Genomic DNA, 20,517 nt, shown 5'->3' with positions numbered 1-20,517 from the left:
GAGTCCTCCCCTGCTGATGTTCAGGTGTATATCAGTATGTAGTGTCTCTACTTTAAAGAGTCCTCTTCTGCTGATGTTCAGGTGTATATCAGTATGTAGTGTCTCTACTTTAAAGAGTCCTCTCCTGCTGAGGTTCAGGTGTATATCAGTATGTAGTGTCTCAACTTTAAAGAGTCCTCTCCTGCTGATGTTCAGGTGTATATCAGTATGTAGTGTCTCTACTTTAAAGAGTCCTCTCCTGCTGATGTTCAGGTGTATATCAGTATGTAGTGTCTCAACTTTAAAGAGTCCTCTCCTGCTGATGTTCAGGTGTATATCAGTATGTGTGTCTCTACTTTAAAGAGTCCTCCCCTGCTGATGTTCAGGTGTATATCAGTATGTGGTGTCTCTACTTTAAAGAGTCCTCTCCTGCTGATGTTAGGTGTATATCAGTATGTAGTGTCTCAACTTTAAAGAGTCCTCTCCTGCTGATGTTCAGGTGTATATCAGTATGTAGTGTCTCTACTTTAAAGAGTCCTCCCCTGCTGATGTTCAGGTGTATATCAGTATGTGGTGTCTCTACTTTAAAGAGTCCTCTCCTGCTGATGTTCAGGTGTATATCAGTATGTAGTGTCTCTACTTTAAAGAGTCCTCTCCTGCTGATGTTCAGGTGTATATCAGTATGTAGTGTCTCTACTTTAAAGAGTCCTCTCCTGCTGATGTTCAGGTGTATATCAGTATGTAGTGTCTCTACTTTAAAGAGTCCTCTCCTGCTGATGTTCAGGTGTATATCAGTATGTAGTATCTCTACTTTAAAGAGTCCTCTCCTGCTGATGTTCAGGTGTATATCAGTATGTAGTGTCTCTACTTTAAAGAGTCCTCTCCTGCTGATGTTCAGGTGTATATCAGTATGTAGTGTCTCTACTTTAAAGAGTCCTCCCCTGCTGATGTTCAGGTGTATATCAGTATGTAGTGTCTCTACTTTAAAGAGTCCTCTTCTGCTGATGTTCAGGTGTATATCAGTATGTAGTGTCTCTACTTTAAAGAGTCCTCTCCTGCTGAGGTTCAGGTGTATATCAGTATGTAGTGTCTCAACTTTAAAGAGTCCTCTCCTGCTGATGTTCAGGTGTATATCAGTATGTAGTGTCTCTACTTTAAAGAGTCCTCTCCTGCTGATGTTCAGGTGTATATCAGTATGTAGTGTCTCAACTTTAAAGAGTCCTCTCCTGCTGATGTTCAGGTGTATATCAGTATGTAGTGTCTCTACTTTAAAGAGTCCTCCCCTGCTGATGTTCAGGTGTATATCAGTATGTGGTGTCTCTACTTTAAAGAGTCCTCTCCTGCTGATGTTAGGTGTATATCAGTATGTAGTGTCTCAACTTTAAAGAGTCCTCTCCTGCTGATGTTCAGGTGTATATCAGTATGTAGTGTCTCTACTTTAAAGAGTCCTCCCCTGCTGATGTTCAGGTGTATATCAGTATGTGGTGTCTCTACTTTAAAGAGTCCTCTCCTGCTGATGTTCAGGTGTATATCAGTATGTAGTGTCTCTACTTTAAAGAGTCCTCTCCTGCTGATGTTCAGGTGTATATCAGTATGTAGTGTCTCTACTTTAAAGAGTCCTCTCCTGCTGATGTTCAGGTGTATATCAGTATGTAGTGTCTCAACTTTAAAGAGTCCTCTCCTGCTGATGTTCAGGTGTATATCAGTATGTAGTGTCTCTACTTTAAAGAGTCCTCCCCTGCTGATGTTCAGGTGTATATCAGTATGTGGTGTCTCTACTTTAAAGAGTCCTCTCCTGCTGATGTTAGGTGTATATCAGTATGTAGTGTCTCAACTTTAAAGAGTCCTCTCCTGCTGATGTTCAGGTGTATATCAGTATGTAGTGTCTCTACTTTAAAGAGTCCTCCCCTGCTGATGTTCAGGTGTATATCAGTATGTGGTGTCTCTACTTTAAAGAGTCCTCTCCTGCTGATGTTCAGGTGTATATCAGTATGTAGTGTCTCTACTTTAAAGAGTCCTCTCCTGCTGATGTTCAGGTGTATATCAGTATGTAGTGTCTCTACTTTAAAGAGTCCTCTCCTGCTGATGTCAGGTGTATATCAGTATGTAGTGTCTCAACTTTAAAGAGTCCTCTCCTGCTGATGTTCAGGTGTATATCAGTATGTAGTGTCTCTACTTTAAAGAGTCCTCCCCTGCTGATGTTCAGCTGTATATCAGTATGTGGTGTCTCTACTTTAAAGAGTCCTCTCCTGCTGATGTTAGGTGTATATCAGTATGTAGTGTCTCAACTTTAAAGAGTCCTCTCCTGCTGATGTTCAGGTGTATATCAGTATGTAGTGTCTCTACTTTAAAGAGTCCTCCCCTGCTGATGTTCAGGTGTATATCAGTATGTGGTGTCTCTACTTTAAAGAGTCCTCTCCTGCTGATGTTCAGGTGTATATCAGTATGTAGTGTCTCTACTTTAAAGAGTCCTCTCCTGCTGATGTTCAGGTGTATATCAGTATGTAGTGTCTCTACTTTAAAGAGTCCTCTCCTGCTGATGTTCAGGTGTATATCAGTATGTAGTGTCTCTACTTTAAAGAGTCCTCTCCTGCTGATGTTCAGGTGTATATCAGTATGTAGTGTCTCTACTTTAAAGAGTCCTCTCCTGCTGATGTTCAGGTGTATATCAGTATGTAGTGTCTCTACATGTCTCCATGCTTTAATGTTCAAAAAACTCTTTATTGTTCTCATGTCTGTGCTGCAGCACCTCTTTTCACCCTCTGTCTGAAACCAGAACCCAGCCTGCTCTGATTGGTTAGCTGGCCGGCTCTGTTGATTGGTCAACTGCTTAGAGTGTATTACAGCCCCTTAGCCCATCACGTACAATGTGTTGGAGCACTACTCTTTAAACTTACAGTTGAAGCCACAACCTCCAAAATAAACTGTATTGTGTCGTCAAACTCAAAATGTCTTACTCTTATTTCACTAACAATGACCTCCAAACAGCAGCGACCTCGCTGCTTAATACCAAAGAGCCTGAGGTGGCCTCAAAGATAACATGCGACACATTCAGAGACGTCATTATAAACCGTTTCCTTTAACAAACATCCTTTCGAGAAAGATGTGATCAGTGACAAATAGTGTGATCAATCTGTTTGCAGGATTACAGCCTCAACCGGTGCATGCAAACAGAATCCTGTTCCCGGGATTAAAGTGACTCCAAAATCACGAGTTTACAGAAAATAATTCCCGGGCCATTTCCATCGAGACCTTCATTACCTCGTGCTGCACACACTGAAGGCAGTGCGTGCATTTCCCGTCACTCACACACTCCTGATACACACAATCTGAGGGAAATCATGTTCTCAAAAAAAAGGAAATAGGTAATTCTATTTCCATTATAAATCTGGCGCATTGCAAAGTAATAACTGTCAGAGAAACGGATTACTGTGAGAGCGGTGACGCCTGAGGAGATGCTGCATGTTATTTATTCTGATATACCTTAAATCAATGCAACACTGCTGTAAACACACACTCACATCCAGAGCTTGAAAGAAACAGGAAGGATCAATATAATATGATTTATTCAGACATAGAAATCATATAAGTATATTTATTTTGCCATCAGTGTGGAAAGTGCGGCAGCAGATGTGACTCCTTGTGGTTGTTTCTATTCAGTGGTGTGTTTCTATTCAGGTGTGGCGTATTATCTGTGTTGGACCCTGAAGGCAGCATCTCTCTGGTCCAATGGGATTTCACCATGTGATTTGGGATTATTGTATTACAGTGGGTTATTTACTGACGTATTTAATGTCGCAGAATTCAAATCTCTTCAGCTTGTGTTAACCACAGCCAGAAAACCATCGACTTCAAGACCAGGGGACAGGACGTGTTCAAATGCCGACTAATTTCCGGATTTTAGGACTCATTCCTGCACCACTCTTTAAATCTAAGACTAACCCTGAACTTATTTCAAGGTTTTGGGATCATGTGGCGTCATTTGAACGTCCAGGTTAATCCGTTACAAGCAAATGACAAACTGTGAATCCAACACAAGTGGATTCCATCTCTTATCCTCTGGGTTTTTCGTCCAGCCGGCTCCTCTGCTGGTCCTGGTATTCCCTCGAGTCCTCCCAGGGACGAGGGCCCCGGATGTTCCTCCACTCCTCCATATTCACCTTCTTTATCTTCTGCAGAGAGAACAAACAACAACAACTTCAGGAGGCGAGGTTTACACTTCAGGATGCCAAGAAATCAAAGTCTGAAAAACTCTGAAAATATGAGCTTGTGTTCCTGCACAACACCAAATATAATACTTCCTGGTCTTTGAAAAGTCCAGATGTAGAAAGTTGTGAACATCTGGAGAGTACCGCAGGTGAGAGGAGGCAGGAAATTAAACTGCCGGTCTTTCAGAACAGATTTGGGGTTTGAGAGAGTTTTGGTAGTCTAAAAATGTTGGTTCAACGGACGATTTTCTAAACTGCTTTAAAAACGTTTCTTGTGCATTTTTCACAAAGATTTAAATTCAAGGTTTTTTATTTCTTCTTATGTGAAAGAGAAACCAATGCAGACGGAGACACATTTGAGTCCTGAGTTTTATTTAATGCAAAATAACTGCTTAACGCGTTTCCCCAATTCAACCTCTTTAGACTTTCTTTAGTCTAACCCCGGGGTTCCACCGGGTCCGTCGGCGGCGTGGTTTTGGTCCGACCTCCTCGAGCGTCACGACCCACCGGGCCCGTTTCAGAAGCGGAGCGTCTTACGTGCCGGCTCGCAGTTTTTGTTGATTTGTGCATATTTCCTGGACAGGCTACTTTGTGCAGACAAAGTTAATAATAATTGTAATATTCCAGCTGTTGCTGTATTTTAGTGGTAAAAAAATGCATTAATCATCATAATTATTCTATATATATAATTGACACAGTGCCTGTAAACCGGAGGAGAACGCTGGCATTTCTCCTCCTCCTTGAAAGACTACGGAGGATAGGGTCTGCAAAATGAGTTTATTTTGGGGATTGACTGGATGCTCTGACCGGTCCACTTCCTACCCGGCGCTATGCAACGCCTCGCGTCGCGTTCCACCGAGACGCTTCTGGCCGTAACGTGTCTGGTGGAATAGCACCCATTGACTAGAGAGGCCGCGAGTGTCGTGGACGCTGCGGCGCAGACGGACCCGGTGGAATCTAGGGCTAAGGGGCATCTTTCACTTAATTCGGTCCCGTTTTCTGTAAAATGATGTTCCAATTCATTCTAATTTCAGATTTACAATGACAATACAATCTGACATTTTAAGAACACAGGTACCAACTATTCTGCACATTTCAAAATACACCCAGCATTATGTAATACATTACAAAATGCTGCGTAAACTACAACATGTTGCAATTGATGAATTATCACAATATGCAATAATAAAGAATGTGAATTGATTACATAATAAAGTCAAATTGCATAACATTGTGTTGAGTTTTTACATCACAATGCAGTGTTGTTACATCATGCGTTGTTGCCCTATATTGTTCAGCAGCTCCTCTTTCCTGCAGACAGACCACAGCAGTCACTTTCTTTTCTTTACCCCCCCTCAGGGTTCCTCACCTCGTACTCCTCCTCCAGGATGACCGGCTGCCGCTCCACGTTCACTTTGGCCTCCAGAGACGGATCCAGCTGAGAGGAAGAGGAGGAGAAATGTTACCGTACTGAGAAAGTCACACTTTAAAATCAATCAGAACCAGTGCTACATGTTTGCAGTCACACACTTCAAACACAACTCACCTGGCACGAGACGGAGGTACAGCTGCACAGAGAGGCATTACATGTTACTTGTTAGACGCTTTTATCCAAAGCGACTTACTCAATACTGTGGGCAATCCCCACAGGAGCAATTTGGGGTGAAGTGTCTCAGGGACACAACGACATGCTGACTGCAGTGGGGTTTGAACCTGTGCTCCCTGATCTGAACACCAACGTTAACAAGACATATACTGCTCATTAGTATGTAGTGTCTCTACTTTAAAGAGTCCTCTCCTGCTGATCTTCAGGTGTATATCAGTATGTAGTGTCTCTACTTTAAAGAGTCCTCTCCTGCTGATGTTCAGGTGTATATCAGTGTGTAGTGTCTCTACTTTAAAGAGTCCTCTCCTGCTGATGTTCAGGTGTATATCAGTATGTAGTGTCTCTACTTTAAAGAGTCCTCTCCTGCTGATGTTCAGGTGTATATCAGTGTGTAGTGTCTCTACTTTAAAGAGTCCTCTCCTGCTGATGTTCAGGTGTATATCAGTATGTAGTGTCTCTACTTTAAAGAGTCCTCTCCTGCTGATGTTCAGGTGTATATCAGTATGTAGTGTCTCTACTTTAAAGAGTCCTCTCCTGCTGATGTTCAGGTGTATATCAGTATGTAGTGTCCTCTACTTTAAAGAGTCCTCTCCTGCTGATGTTCAGGTGTATATCAGTATGTAGTGTCTCTACTTTAAAGAGTCCTCTCCTGCTGATGTTCAGGTGTATATCAGTATGTAGTGTCTCTACTTTAAAGAGTCCTCTCCTGCTGATGTTCAGGTGTATATCAGTATGTAGTGTCTCTACTTTAAAGAGTCCTCTCCTGCTGATGTTCAGGTGTATATCAGTATGTAGTGTCTCTACTTTAAAGAGTCCTCTCCTGCTGATGTTCATGTGTATATCAGTATGTAGTGTCTCTACTTTAAAGAGTCCTCATCCTGCTGATGTTCAGGTGTATATCAGTATGTAGTGTCTCTACTTTAAAGAGTCCTCTCCTGCTGATGTTCAGGTGTATATCAGTATGTAGTGTCTCTACTTTAAAGAGTCCTCTCCTGCTGATGATCAGGTGTATATCAGTATGTAGTGTTTCTACTTTAAAGAGTCCTCTCCTGCTGATGTTCAGGTGTATATCAGTAATATGTAGTGTCTCTACTTTAAAGAGTCCTCTCCTGCTGATGTTCATATGTATATCAGTATGTAGGGTCTCTACTTTAAAGAGTCCTCTCCTGCTGATGTTCAGGTGTATACCAATATGTAGTGTTTCTACTTTAAAGAGTCCTCTCCTGCTGATGTTCAGGTGTATATCAGTATGTAGTGTCTCTACTTTAAAGAGTCCTCTCCTGCTGATGGTCAGGTGTATATCAGTATGTAGTGTCTCTACTTTAAAGAGTCCTCTCCTGCTGATGTTCAGGTGTATATCAGTATGTAGTGTCTCTACTTTAAAGAGTCCTCTCCTGCTGATGTTCAGGTGTATATCAGTATGTAGTGTCTCTACTTTAAAGAGTCCTATCCTGCTGATGTTCAGGTGTATATCAGTATGTAGTGTCTCTACTTTAAAGAGGTCCTCTCCTGCTGATGTTCAGGTGTATATCAGTATGTAGGTTCTCTACTTTAAAGAGTCCCTCTCCTGATGACGTTCAGGTGTATATCAGTATGTAGTGTCTCTACTTTAAAGAGTCCTCTCCTGATGATGTTCAGGTGTATATCAGTATGTAGGTTCTCTACTTTAAAGAGTCCTCTCCTGATGATGTTCAGGTGTATATCAGTATGTAGTGTCTCTACTTTAAAGAGTCCTCTCCTGCTGATGTTCAGGTGTATATCAGTATGAAGTGTCTCTACTTTAAAGAGTCCTCTCCTGCTGATGTTCAGGTGTATATCAGTATGTAGTGTCTCTACTTTAAAGAGTCCTCTCCTGCTGATGATCAGGTGTATATCAGTATGTAGTGTCTCTACTTTAAAGAGTCCTCTCCTGCTGATGGTCAGGTGTATATCAGTATGTAGTGTCTCTACTTTAAAGAGTCCTCTCCTGCTGATGGTCAGGTGTATATCAGTATGTAGTGTCTCTACTTTAAAGAGTCCTCTCCTGCTGATGTTCAGGTGTATATCAGTATGTAGTGTCTCTACTTTAAAGAGTCCTCTCCTGCTGATGTTCAGGTGTATATCAGTATGTAGTGTCTCTACTTTAAAGAGTCCTCTCCTGCTGATGTTCATGTGTATATCAGTATGTAGTGTCTCTACTTTAAAGAGTCCTCTCCTGCTGATGTTCAGGTGTATATCAGTATGTAGTGTCCTCTACTTTAAAGAGTCCTCTCCTGCTGATGATCAGGTGTATATCAGTATGTAGTGTTTCTACTTTAAAGAGTCCTCTCCTGCTGATGTTCAGGTGTATATCAGTAATATGTAGTGTCTCTACTTTAAAGAGTCCTCTCCTGCTGATGTTCAGATGTATACCAGTATGTAGTGTTTCTACTTTAAAGAGTCCTCTCCTGCTGATGTTCAGGTGTATATCAGTATGTAGTGTCTCTACTTTAAAGAGTCCTCTCCTGCTGATGGTCAGGTGTATATCAGTATGTAGTGTCTCTACTTTAAAGAGTCCTCTCCTGCTGATGTTCAGGTGTATATCAGTATGTAGTGTCTCTACTTTAAAGAGTCCTCTCCTGCTGATGTTCAGGTGTATATCAGTATGTAGTGTCTCTACTTTAAAGAGTCCTCTCCTGCTGATGTTCAGGTGTATATCAGTATGTAGTGTCTCTACTTTAAAGAGTCCTCTCCTGCTGATGTTCAGGTGTATATCAGTATGTAGGTTCTCTACTTTAAAGAGTCCTCTCCTGATGACGTTCAGGTGTATATCAGTATGTAGTGTCTCTACTTTAAAGAGTCCTCTCCTGATGATGTTCAGGTGTATATCAGTATGTAGGTTCTCTACTTTAAAGAGTCCTCTCCTGATGATGTTCAGGTGTATATCAGTATGTAGTGTCTCTACTTTAAAGAGTCCTCTCCTGCTGATGTTCAGGTGTATATCAGTATGTAGTGTTTCTACTTTAAAGAGTCCTCTCCTGCTGATGTTCAGGTGTATATTAGTAATATGTAGTGTCTCTACTTTAAAGAGTCCTCTCCTGCTGATGTTCATGTGTATATCAGTATGTAGGGTCTCTACTTTAAAGAGTCCTCTCCTGCTGATGATCAGGTGTATATCAGTATGTAGTGTTTCTACTTTAAAGAGTCCTCTCCTGCTGATGTTCAGGTGTATATCAGTAATATGTAGTGTCTCTACTTTAAAGAGTCCTCTCCTGCTGATGTTCATGTGTATATCAGTATGTAGGGTCTCTACTTTAAAGAGTCCTCTCCTGCTGATGTTCAGGTGTATACCAGTATGTAGTGTTTCTACTTTAAAGAGTCCTCTCCTGCTGATGTTCAGGTGTATATCAGTATGTAGTGTCTCTACTTTAAAGAGTCCTCTCCTGCTGATGGTCAGGTGTATATCAGTATGTAGTGTCTCTACTTTAAAGAGTCCTCTCCTGCTGATGTTCAGGTGTATATCAGTATGTAGTGTCTCTACTTTAAAGAGTCCTCTCCTGCTGATGTTCAGGTGTATATCAGTATGTAGTGTCTCTACTTTAAAGAGTCCTCTCCTGCTGATGTTCAGGTGTATATCAGTATGTAGTGTCTCTACTTTAAAGAGTCCTCTCCTGCTGATGTTCAGGTGTATAATCAGTATGTAGGTTCTCTACTTTAAAGAGTCCTCTCCTGATGATGTTCAGGTGTATATCAGTATGTAGTGTCTCTACTTTAAAGAGTCCTCTCCTGCTGATGTTCAGGTGTATATCAGTATGAAGTGTCTCTACTTTAAAGAGTCCTCCCCTGCTGATGTTCAGGTGTATATTAGTATGTAGTGTCTCTACTTTAAAGAGTCCTCTCCTGCTGATCTTCAGGTGTATATCAGTATGTAGTGTCTCTACTTTAAAGAGTCCTCTCCTGCTGATGTTCAGGTGTATATTAGTATGTAGTGTCTCTACTTTAAAGAGTCCTCTCCTGCTGATGTTCAGGTGTATATTAGTATGTAGTGTCTCTACTTTAAAGAGTCCTCTCCTGCTGATGTTCAGGTGTATATCAGTATGTAGTGTCTCTACTTTAAAGAGTCCTCTCCTGCTGATGTTCAGGTGTATACCAGTATGTAGTGTTTCTACTTTAAAGAGTCCTCTCCTGCTGATGTTCAGGTGTATATCAGTATGTAGGTTCTCTACTTTAAAGAGTCCTCTCCTGATGACGTTCAGGTGTATATCAGTATGTAGTGTCTCTACTTTAAAGAGTCCTCTCCTGCTGATGTTCAGGTGTATATCAGTATGTAGTGTCTCTACTTTAAAGAGTCCTCTCCTGCTGATGTTCAGGTGTATATCAGTATGTAGTGTCTCTACTTTAAAGAGTCCTCTCCTGCTGATGTTCAGGTGTGTATCAGTATGTAGTGTCTCTACTTTAAAGAGTCCTCTCCTGCTGATGTTCAGGTGTATATCAGTATGTAGTGTCTCTACTTTAAAGAGTCCTCTCCTGCTGATGTTCAGGTGTATATCAGTATGTAGTGTCTCTACTTTAAAGAGTCCTCTCCTGCTGATGTTCAGGTGTATATCAGTATGTAGTGTCTCTACTTTAAAGAGTCCTCTCCTGCTGATCTTCAGGTGTATATCAGTATGTAGTGTCTCTACTTTAAAGAGTCCTCTCCTGCTGATCTTCAGGTGTATATCAGTATGTAGTGTCTCTACTTTAAAGAGTCCTATCCTGCTGATGTTCAGGTGTGTATCAGTATGTAGTGTCTCTACTTTAAAGAGTCCTCTCCTGCTGATGTTCAGGTGTATATCAGTATGTAGTGTCTCTACTTTAAAGAGTCCTCTCCTGCTGATGTTCAGGTGTATATCAGTATGTAGTGTCTCTACTTTAAAGAGTCCTCTCCTGCTGATGTTCAGGTGTATATCAGTATGTAGTGTCTCTACTTTAAAGAGTCCTCTCCTGCTGATGTTCAGGTGTATATCAGTATGTAGTGTCTCTACTTTAAAGAGTCCTCTCCTGCTGATGTTCAGGTGTATATCAGTATGTAGTGTCTCTACTTTAAAGAGTCCTCTCCTGCTGATGTTCAGGTGTATATCAGTATGCAGTGTCTCTACTTTAAAGAGTCCTCTCCTGCTGATGTTCAGGTGTATATCAGTATGTAGTGTCTCTACTTTAAAGAGTCCTCTCCTGCTGATGTTCAGGTGTATATCAGTATGTAGTGTCTCTACTTTAAAGAGTCCTCTCCTGCTGATGTTCAGGTGTATATCAGTATGTAGTGTCTCTACTTTAAAGAGCCAGAAGTCATATTGAACTCTCATGTGGAAGAGATAAACCCAAACCATACGAAGGGAGGATCTAATTGAGCCCGTGTTCCCGCTCTTAATTGTTCCACTTGATCGGGCAGCAGCAGGAGGTTCAGTGAGAAAAGCAGAACTGATGTTGGGGCTCTCTGGGTTTTTGCAATTCAAATTGATTTTCCGCGGGAACACGAGTGAAACGAATCCCATTCTGAATCATGATGCTTAATGAGCTCTAATATTTCACAGCAACAGAGCCGCAGTTACATAATGCTTCATAATGCCACCATTGATTTTTAGACCTACTTTACTACAGCAAGTAAATAATACACAGAATATGTATTACTGCTTTCTGTTCTTTATTTATTTCTCTATTTTTCGTTTGCTCGTATGAAATGCTTTTGAAAGTGTCTTTGAGTAATTAGGAAAGGGCTAAACAAATATGTCGAGCATTTTGAATTAATTATTTGAATTAATCGTAGCAGCCAAATTAAAGGTGTATGTGTTTCTATTTATTATGTGGTATTTTCTACGTATTATAGATTTGTTTTAAATATTAGTATTTTGTACGTTTTATTTCCATCCTTATTTAAAACATTGTTATTATTATTATTTATTATTATTACTACTACTATCGTCATTATTATTATTTAAATGTTTATTATTGTTATAGTGGAGGAAACGTCTGAAGCAATGGGAGTCAGGACTCAGAGAGACACGAGGAGAGCTGGAGCTTTATGGCAAACACTGACGGTTTATTTGGAGCTTCGGCCGGAGAATTCACAAGACATGTCACGGGCCACGAGTTGACCACACGGCTGAGATGCCACAATCAATCCTGAAGAGCCCTCCTGTAGCTCCAGGTTTGAACTAGTTCAGAGTGTAATAATCAACATTCTTCAATAGAGAGACTAAACAGCTGAGGACACTGAATCACTTTTGTTGTCGCTTATGGCTCGAGGTCATCTCCACCCCGAGAAGGATGTGTTCCAGGTGTCCCACAACAATAACTATCTCTGACGGAGAGAGGCCCGGTCACAAACTGGTAACATCAACAACTTGCTAGGGCAGCCCCTCCTTATGGGAGATAACGGCTGCTCAAGGCTGGTCAGCTGCGTCAGAGGGCGAAGGAGGACATGCAGGGAAAATTATTCCCCAACAGTTAATATTATTATTATATGTTTGCATCCTTCTGTATCTGGATTTTTTTTTGTAAATTGTCCGAGTACTTCGAAAATATCTATATAAATGTGTTCAAATCATTATATTTAAAAGATGTGTAAGTGTTTTAATTAAAATGTATATTATTATTAGTATTATATTTGTTATTTTTTTAATATATATCTTGAATTATTATCTTTTTTTAATGCAGCTTTCATTCCAGGGAAAAGGGGCTAAAATGATTCCTAAGGACGCGTTATAAGCTTTTCTTTAATGAACCTCAAACAGAGACGGGGGGGGTCAGAGGTGAAGAGGAAACCTGGCCGTGGAAGACAGAAGCTCTTCCTGCTGGAGGCTAACTTACAGATCTGAAGAGAGACAGTTAATTGGATCATACAGTGACTTAACCCTCAGACAGGGCTTTCATCATTTAACAGGGAAATACATCCGTGAGGGCTGGAAAAAAGGAATGGGCTGATAACAAGAATGAAACCGCACGAGTGGTTTCAATCATGACGACTGTTTAGATATTCCATGCATTAAATTACTTGAGCAATGTTAACTCGGGGGGGGTGGCTGCACATGGACAGTCATAGAAAATGACAGTTATAACCAGATATCGCCAGTTTCAGGTTAAAACGGCCATTTATTATCCTGAAAAAGTTCGGAAATGGACTCGGCATCTTCAATAACCCCCAAACAGTCCCAGGGTTACTATTCTGGCAGCTAGACTGTAGGGTTTGATTGCGGCTTAGTTTTAGGCTTGGTATAGCATTTCATTTCAAGGCCGTGCATTTAATAAGTGGGTTTTTTCCCCCAAGAACATCCACTGCATGAACCTGGAGGTTATGTTGAGATGGTATGGATTTAGCACCTTAGATAATCTGCATTTCACCCTTTAGCACACATGTGTCAAACTCAAGGCCCGGGGGCCAAATCAGGGCCTTGGTGGATTTAATTTCGGCCCGCAGGATCATTTCTAATGACTATTAGATCTGGCCCGCCGGTATATTGCACGCACACCTTCACTCCATCCTGAGTGTCTCCTCCGCTCAGAGCCTGAGCCCAAACATTGATGAACTAGCTCCCAAGATGAGATGCCAAGTATCTGAGCTAGCATCACAGAGCAGCACACTGAGTTCAATGGATGTTTCCTTCTGCACTTTCTCTCTCATGACAACAGGGCATGTTTGGTTTGTTCTTTGAGGGGAATAGTTTTGTTGAAGCTGTTGTTGGCCTGTGGGAAAATGTACTCATAATAAATGACTCTGGAAAAGCTGCAGATAGAGCCATAAGAAATGAATGCAACTGATTATTTAATGTTTAATGTTGTTTTTATAGGCAATAATTTAAGCTTTGTTAGTTCCAGGTTTAATATGTGCAATAAGTTCATTTCAATAAGTTCTGCAATAAACATTGAACCAGTCCGGACCTCCACTAGTACCCATTTATTTTTATTTTGGCCCACTGTGTATTTGAGTTTGAGACCCCTGCTTTAGCACATACTCTCATGGATCATGTGTACTTCTAATACTCTAAGCTACGTATGGTAAGAGATGAGGAACAGAAACAACACTAGCTAAGGTCAACTATGCTTTGAAACACATTTTGAATTGGAAATCAGGAGGGTGAGTAACACAAGTTGACCTTTACATTAAGAGTATACTGACCCATTAGCATGCCAGCAAATAGAAAAGCAGGAAACAGACACCCCCCCCCCTCAGATCATCACAGGGTAATAAAGAGCCTCTCCTCTGTCACTCTGATGAACTGCGGCTCCTAATGAATTATCAGATCTTGTTGAATCACTAAACATCCTGTCAGAGCTGCAGTGTCTGAAGTGCTGGAGAGACCATTTATCTAATGCTGATCATAAATAAGCACGTGTGTGTGTGTGTGTGTGCGTGTGTGTGTGTTCAGCAAGAGGCTATTTTGCCATGCAGCCAGAAGAAAAGCAGAAAGGATTACTAATTCATTTTCTGACAATAATCCTCATAAATTCATCATCTCTTCCAGAAAGAGGCCTCGTTTGTGTAGAAATCCAAAAAGGAATAAGGGTCACTTTTTTAAATTTGTTTTTGTCTTAATTAATACGTACTAGCCTGTCGAAAGCAGGCCGTGGTGCAGGTGCATTTGATCAATTACTGTACTTGGTCATCTATTGGTACTTTGATACTGTACTACATTTGCAATCTACTTGAGTCGTGTGTGCTATTTTTCAAATCTGGATCCTTAGAGACAACCACATTTCCAGTGGCGACAGCCCCACCTAGTGTCAGCAGAAAGTAATGCAAATAATAATTCCCAAAATATGCAAAAAGAATACATGTTAAAATATATTTTAAGATCATGTTTCGTCGTCTGATTCGTCTGTACATTGCTGGTTCAGTCTGCGTTCTAATTAGTGTCCCCAGTGTGCCGATTGAGCTGTTGATGGGTTGTGGGGCAAGCCCCTCTCTGCTGTCAAAACGAACATGCACTGTAAAAACTACACTGCGCATGCTCAGAGTATTTTTCTAGTCACTGGCCGTTTCTCAATCGCGAGGATGCTGGCTTGGTAGTCGCGTACTTCCAAGTCACTTACTTCAGAAACGAAGCAAGTATGCTTCCAAGCCACGGCTTCGGAAAACGAAGATGAATGGAACAGGCTAACAAGTGTACCACACTAACGGTTTCAACATAAACTGTACTGAAAATAAATACCTCACGATGTCTATCTAATTATGAACTTGCTTTACTTTCACGGAACACTTTTTTGGTGATAACAAACAAATGTAACAAAGTAACATATTTACCAACACATGTTCTACGATACTACATACTTACATTTCAATGTGTGCTGCGTCGGTTCAGCCATTCTCCGCAAGGGTTTTTGAAATTGGTCCGTGCGCAAAGCATTGTGGGGATTTTAAGGACGCGAAGTCTACCCATGTGCAGCCTCGAAATTACCCCCAAACCAAGGACGCGGCCTCGTTGGAATTCCAAGTATGCTGGAGATTGGAACAGTCCTTCGGCGCACTCGATGACGTAGCATCCTTGACATATTGGCTTGAAAGCCAGAATCCTCGAGATTGAGAAACGGCCAATGTGTGCGGTAAAAAAATAATCACCATAGGGGCACTGCGCTGACATACCTACTAGGGATGGGAACGATTAATCGAATGTCTTTTTCTTTGGGAGGGGTGCCTAAGTTGATTACATATTATCAAATGGAATAATCCAATGTATACGACAGTGCCATAGCTAAGTGCGTCAGGTCTAAAGGTGTGTTTTGCTCCGCTCACCGGTCCCTCACAGCGGGCAGAGCTGCAGGTGCTGATCTCTCTCTCTCTCTCGCGGCCGGTTATACTTCACTCGCGTTTATGTCCAAATCCATCAGATGTAGCTAGTTCTAGCTAACGATATGGCTGCTGCCCCTCCCTACACGCAGATCACGCAGACTCAAACCTCATCTTATGCCCACATTCCAGCTGAGAGGGTCTTCTCTACAGCTGGCCTGATTGTGAATCGCCTCTCCCCTGACTAGACATGCTCATATTCTTAAACAAGAATGAGTATTGAATAGCTGCATTCTGGGCATAGACCCCGTTATAGGTTGTTGATCCCTGTTGTCACGGGTTACGTTACCCTAACCCGTTATGTTGTTCGTGTGTGATCCCTCTTTCATTTAAAAACCAAGTTATGTTTTAAGCATGAAAGCTGTAGGCCTATAGCTGTCAACTGTTCAAACTGTGATCACCAGTTCAATACATTTGACACATTCGACTTGGTTCCTATAATTATTTGAACATGTATTTATTTTTCAAAATTAAATATTATTTTTTTGTAAAAAGAATTCCCACATTTTATTTATTTTTTATTTTTTATAGGATATGTTCATTTCGGTTAACCATTTTTTGGGGGTCGAATATTCGAATATACATTTTCTTTCAAATTCCCATCCCTAATACCCACCAAGCGTCATCTCATAATTCAGAGAGCTGATTGGCTGCAAGTACGTGAGTGTAGTTGTGAAGAGGAGACGAGAGAGAGCAGCGTATAGCGATTAAAATCAGTGAAACGGAAAGAAAGTGAATGAAGTTGACTCAACTTCAGCTTTGGTAAGTTCATTTGATGTCATATCTTCTGGGCTTTGCCTATAGGCTATTGCTCTGCTGGATCGATTGATATTGTGACCTCGGTGATGAGTGTCTGTGTTTTCCTTATACCCCCCCCCCCCCTCTCTCTCTCTCTATCGGGACCATGGACGTGTTTAAAAAAGCACCAGAAGCTTATATACACATCTAAGTTGTTCGTGCCCCACCACTTTTGTACATATAAACACTGCACGTTTCTATCCACAGGGAGGCGCCATTGCCCACTGGCTGAATGCTGATTTAAGTGATTAAAATAACAGTATACATCTAAATAATTAGGTAACACTGCTCAAGAGGCCCTAATCTGCTTTTGGGAGGTTTCCCCTCTCCTGTAGTGTGTGCTCTAGGTTTGTGTGCATGTAAATGGTCAAATATAGGATCATATCTTGTCTCAAATCATGATATTAATATATTATTGATATATTGTCAAGCCCTGGTGCAAAGGTGAGTACTTTATCCGCTGGCACATTGACCATGAGAACCCTTTTCTTCAAGGTGAGGTGAAATGTGTGTTTAATGTCAGAGTGAATTCACTACTAACCTTTTTCCTGATCCTCTGGGAGTCATATCTGATTTGTGTGAACTCTCGCAGGCCAAAGGAACCTCCGACTACGAGCAGCTGAAAAAAAACAATGAGAGCATATAATGTCAATAAAAGTAATCCGAAAAACTTGACAATGCACAGCGCTCGCTTCATCACATATAATTCAGGTTCAAATCACTTCTACATGTGATAGAACTTTAATATAGTAATGCATTCTGCAAGGGGTGTACATGTATTACCCTTTAGCAGAGGTGGAAATAGTATTCACATTCTTGGATTGAGTAACAGTATTAAAACCACACTGTCAAAATACTCAGTTTCAAGTCAAACGTATTTAAGTATGGTTCTACTTAAAGTACTATATTTTAAAGCAAAAGCAGCAAATCTTCATAAAAAACGTCTTATCAAAATAACCCAGTCATGGTTTAGTTACTTCAAGTGCACCTATCAAGCTATTATAGGTCTCAGATATATAAAACATATATAAAAAACATGTCTATGAAGTGTTTTGCTCAAAATACCAAACAGATCACCCATTCTAGCCATGCCTCATATCCCTCTATTTCACTTCCCGTTTCAAAAGTGCTGATTTGGAGATAAAGCTTTAAAATAAAAGAGGAGGGGTCTGAGCTCATGCGGGACCCGGCAGCTACTGTCTAAACTAAATGCTGCCGTGATGAAACGCCATATCATGGATTATCAAGGATTCTCTCTGAAACAGTCTGGAGCTCAAAGGCTTTCTCTCTTGCCGGTTATACCACAAGGTGAGTTCCTTTTTACTTCCTGCTTCTTCACACACATGCTCTCCAGTACAGGTTAGCTCTGAGTGTTAGCGATGCTAATGTAAACACCGACCATATTACGTCCAAAACAGTCGGGCATTGTTTCTGATAGCAACGTTTCTGATTGGGCCGTGGGTCCACATTTCAGATATTACGTCATATCGGACGCAAATCTGGATCAGCTCCGTTGTTCCCCGTTTTTAGAGATTTGGGTACGGAGGAAAAGAGAGAGGGTTTTATTTTCTGACGCTGCGTGAGTTCCCCGACACACCGGGACACATGTTGATGGAGAAAAGACATCACAAAGTGCATTTTGCATGATAGGTCCCCTTTAAATGTAATGCTGGATAGTTTAATCTTTACCAAGAATAATATTACGGTTTGTTAAATATTATGTGTCAACATTTGAAGTTATAAAGTTACAAGTAAATACATCTGTAAAATAAATGTAGTGGGATGAGTACAACATTTGTATGTAGTATAAAATGAAAATACTCTGGTAAAGTAGAAATACCTAAGAGAACACTCATTTTGTAAGTGTCCTTAGTTACTTTACACCTCTGCCCTTCAGCACATACTCAGTACTTAAATTAAACAATATTATATTGTGTTTAAAACTATACACTAGGTATGGGGAGGTGAGGAAGAAAAACATTACTAGCTCACATTAAACTCGGGTAAACAGTAAGATAAAGGACAGAATTTGACTTCATTATTAACAAAAGACTGACAGAATCACTGACAACATATGTAAGACTATACGACGCAGTATTCATGTAAATAAATGCAGTCAATTGAAGTTGAAAACGTGTTCTAACTGATCTTAGTTGATTAAAAAAATTCCAATAATTTACACATAACAAGCTTGAAATAAACCCTTCCTATTTCGCCAGACAAAAACATTACTAGCTAGTGTTAAACCTCAGAAAAACAGAGAGATGAAGAGATAATTGGACTTATAAAACAAAGTAAGTACAAATAACAGTTAACTGACAGAATGCTAACAGTTAGCTTACACACTGATCAAATGTGATTTAAATACATTAAAACGTCAAATAAAATCTACTCACCAGCATGGGGACTCCATATTTGATTGTTCTGTTTTTCTTTAGTGCTTTTAGGGTAAACATGTCTCCTTTTAGCGGCTAAAACAACATTTTAGTGATGAAAACTGAAGACACTGTGCAGGTCAAAGTAGGGACGCACTTCCGGTTTGGGTCCAGCGTGATAAAATGTCCGTAAAGATTTGGAGACGCGATAGAAGGTTCCTGTTCATGTCCGTCTCAGGGATGGTAATGATAAAAGCATTTAACTCTTTAAATGTCCAGAACAAGTTAATTATTGTGTTATTAATGTCTAAACCTCTTTCTTTGTTGCATAATTCCTCTTGTTTCTAATACAACACACTTCAGAAAGGAAAATGCAGTAATATCTGTTGTTCTTTATTATTTTTTTCTTAAAATGTCCGCAAATAGTCAAATAAGTGTGTTGTTAAATGTATTATTCTCTCTCTTTTTCCTCCTTGGGATATGTTGTTAGTTTTTTACTGTTTAAATCGGTTTGTAATTTAGCTTTCTCCTCGTTTTCTCACAAACAATCAAGCTCTTAACCTCTTACATTAACGTATTGCTTGTTTTACAACGTTTTCTTACACTGTTAAAAACGTCTTAATATTAAAAAATAGCGTATAACATGTTTTAATGTTTCCTATCATGTCAACAACATCCCGCCCTTAGGTGTTTCCTCTTAATCAGTCCGGGTACGGGTGTGCATCGGTGTGCATGTTACAGAAAAAGTTTGAGAACCACTGGTCTAAGGTGAGAGGAGGAGGTGAAGATCTGATGGCCAAGACTTTATCATTAAAAAATGAAAGGAACTTTTCACATAGAGTAGGTGATGGCACAACACAGGGAGAGTTACAGGGATTTAAAAGACAATTAAGAGTGGTAAAAAGGAACTGGGGCCTATTTCTGTTTTTGGACACAACATTTGAAATAAAATGAGTTTTTGCACATTTAACAGCCCTCTGATATTCGCTTAAACTGTCTCTTAGAATCCCCAAGGAGACGTGAAGTGTATCCTTCTTCCATCTCCTCTCTGCTCGTCTACATGCGCGTCTCAGGGCGCGGGTCAGTTAACCACGGTTCAGTCACAGGTTTAGGGTGTCTGGCCGTGAATGGAGCGATCAGGTCCAGAATATCCGTGCAAGTAGAATTAAAAAGGCTGAGAATCTCCTCAGCACTGGCATCACACGAGTAATTTAACGTGGAAAGCACAGAGTCATTAAAGGCAACGGAAAACTGTGACGCTGTCAGAGGATTCAGCGCACGTAGGCGGCGCTCCGGAACGCACGAGTCAACTTGAGAGCAAGGCAGCATCATAGTAAATAACACAGGCAAATGGTCCGAAATACCAGTGTCACAAATGTCCCTGATACAAACATCTAAACCATGGGTCGGCAACAGGCGGCCCGCGGGCCATTGTTGGCCCGCCAGCAATAATATTTGGCCCATAATTTTGAGAATCAAAAATAAAATATCTTTTTTATTTTTATTTTTTATTTTTATTTTTTACAACATAGGACCGACAGTCGCACATCAGGGTTTCCGTTAGCCGCTGATCGATCGGCCGCCGGTCATTATCGGCCGATATTCACTCTTAATAGTTTGATCGGTGCTCTCTATAAAGGCCGATCAGGAGAGCTGGATCTGATCGATATGGACATAAACGCGAGTGAAGTGTAACCGGACCCGAGAGAGAGATCAGATCAGCTGCTGAGTCTGATGGAGACACGCAGCTCTGCATGATCACCTGAAGCCCCG

At 40.7% G+C, this 20,517-nt stretch overlaps 1 protein-coding gene across 1 annotated transcript; it reads right to left on the bottom strand.

Moving 5' to 3' along the window:
* Window positions 1-3,527: 3,527 nt before the first annotated feature.
* Window positions 3,528-18,922, bottom strand: LOC117533852 (cytochrome c oxidase assembly protein COX16 homolog, mitochondrial). The gene is made up of 4 exons (XM_034197817.1): window positions 18,766-18,922; window positions 16,911-16,988; window positions 5,557-5,625; window positions 3,528-4,151 (listed from the first exon to the last, which is right to left on the bottom strand). The coding sequence occupies exons 1-4, from the start codon at window positions 18,823-18,825 to the stop codon at window positions 4,032-4,034; spliced, it is 327 nt and encodes a 108-aa protein (XP_034053708.1). The 5' UTR covers window positions 18,826-18,922; the 3' UTR covers window positions 3,528-4,031.
* Window positions 18,923-20,517: the final 1,595 nt, after the last annotated feature.

Source organism: Gymnodraco acuticeps, unplaced genomic scaffold (genome assembly GCF_902827175.1).
Source record: "Gymnodraco acuticeps unplaced genomic scaffold, fGymAcu1.1, whole genome shotgun sequence".
Lineage (NCBI taxonomy): Eukaryota > Metazoa > Chordata > Actinopteri > Perciformes > Bathydraconidae > Gymnodraco > Gymnodraco acuticeps.
The sequence above is the reverse complement of the archived record's forward strand: the minus strand, read 5'-3'. Positions and strand labels throughout refer to the sequence as shown.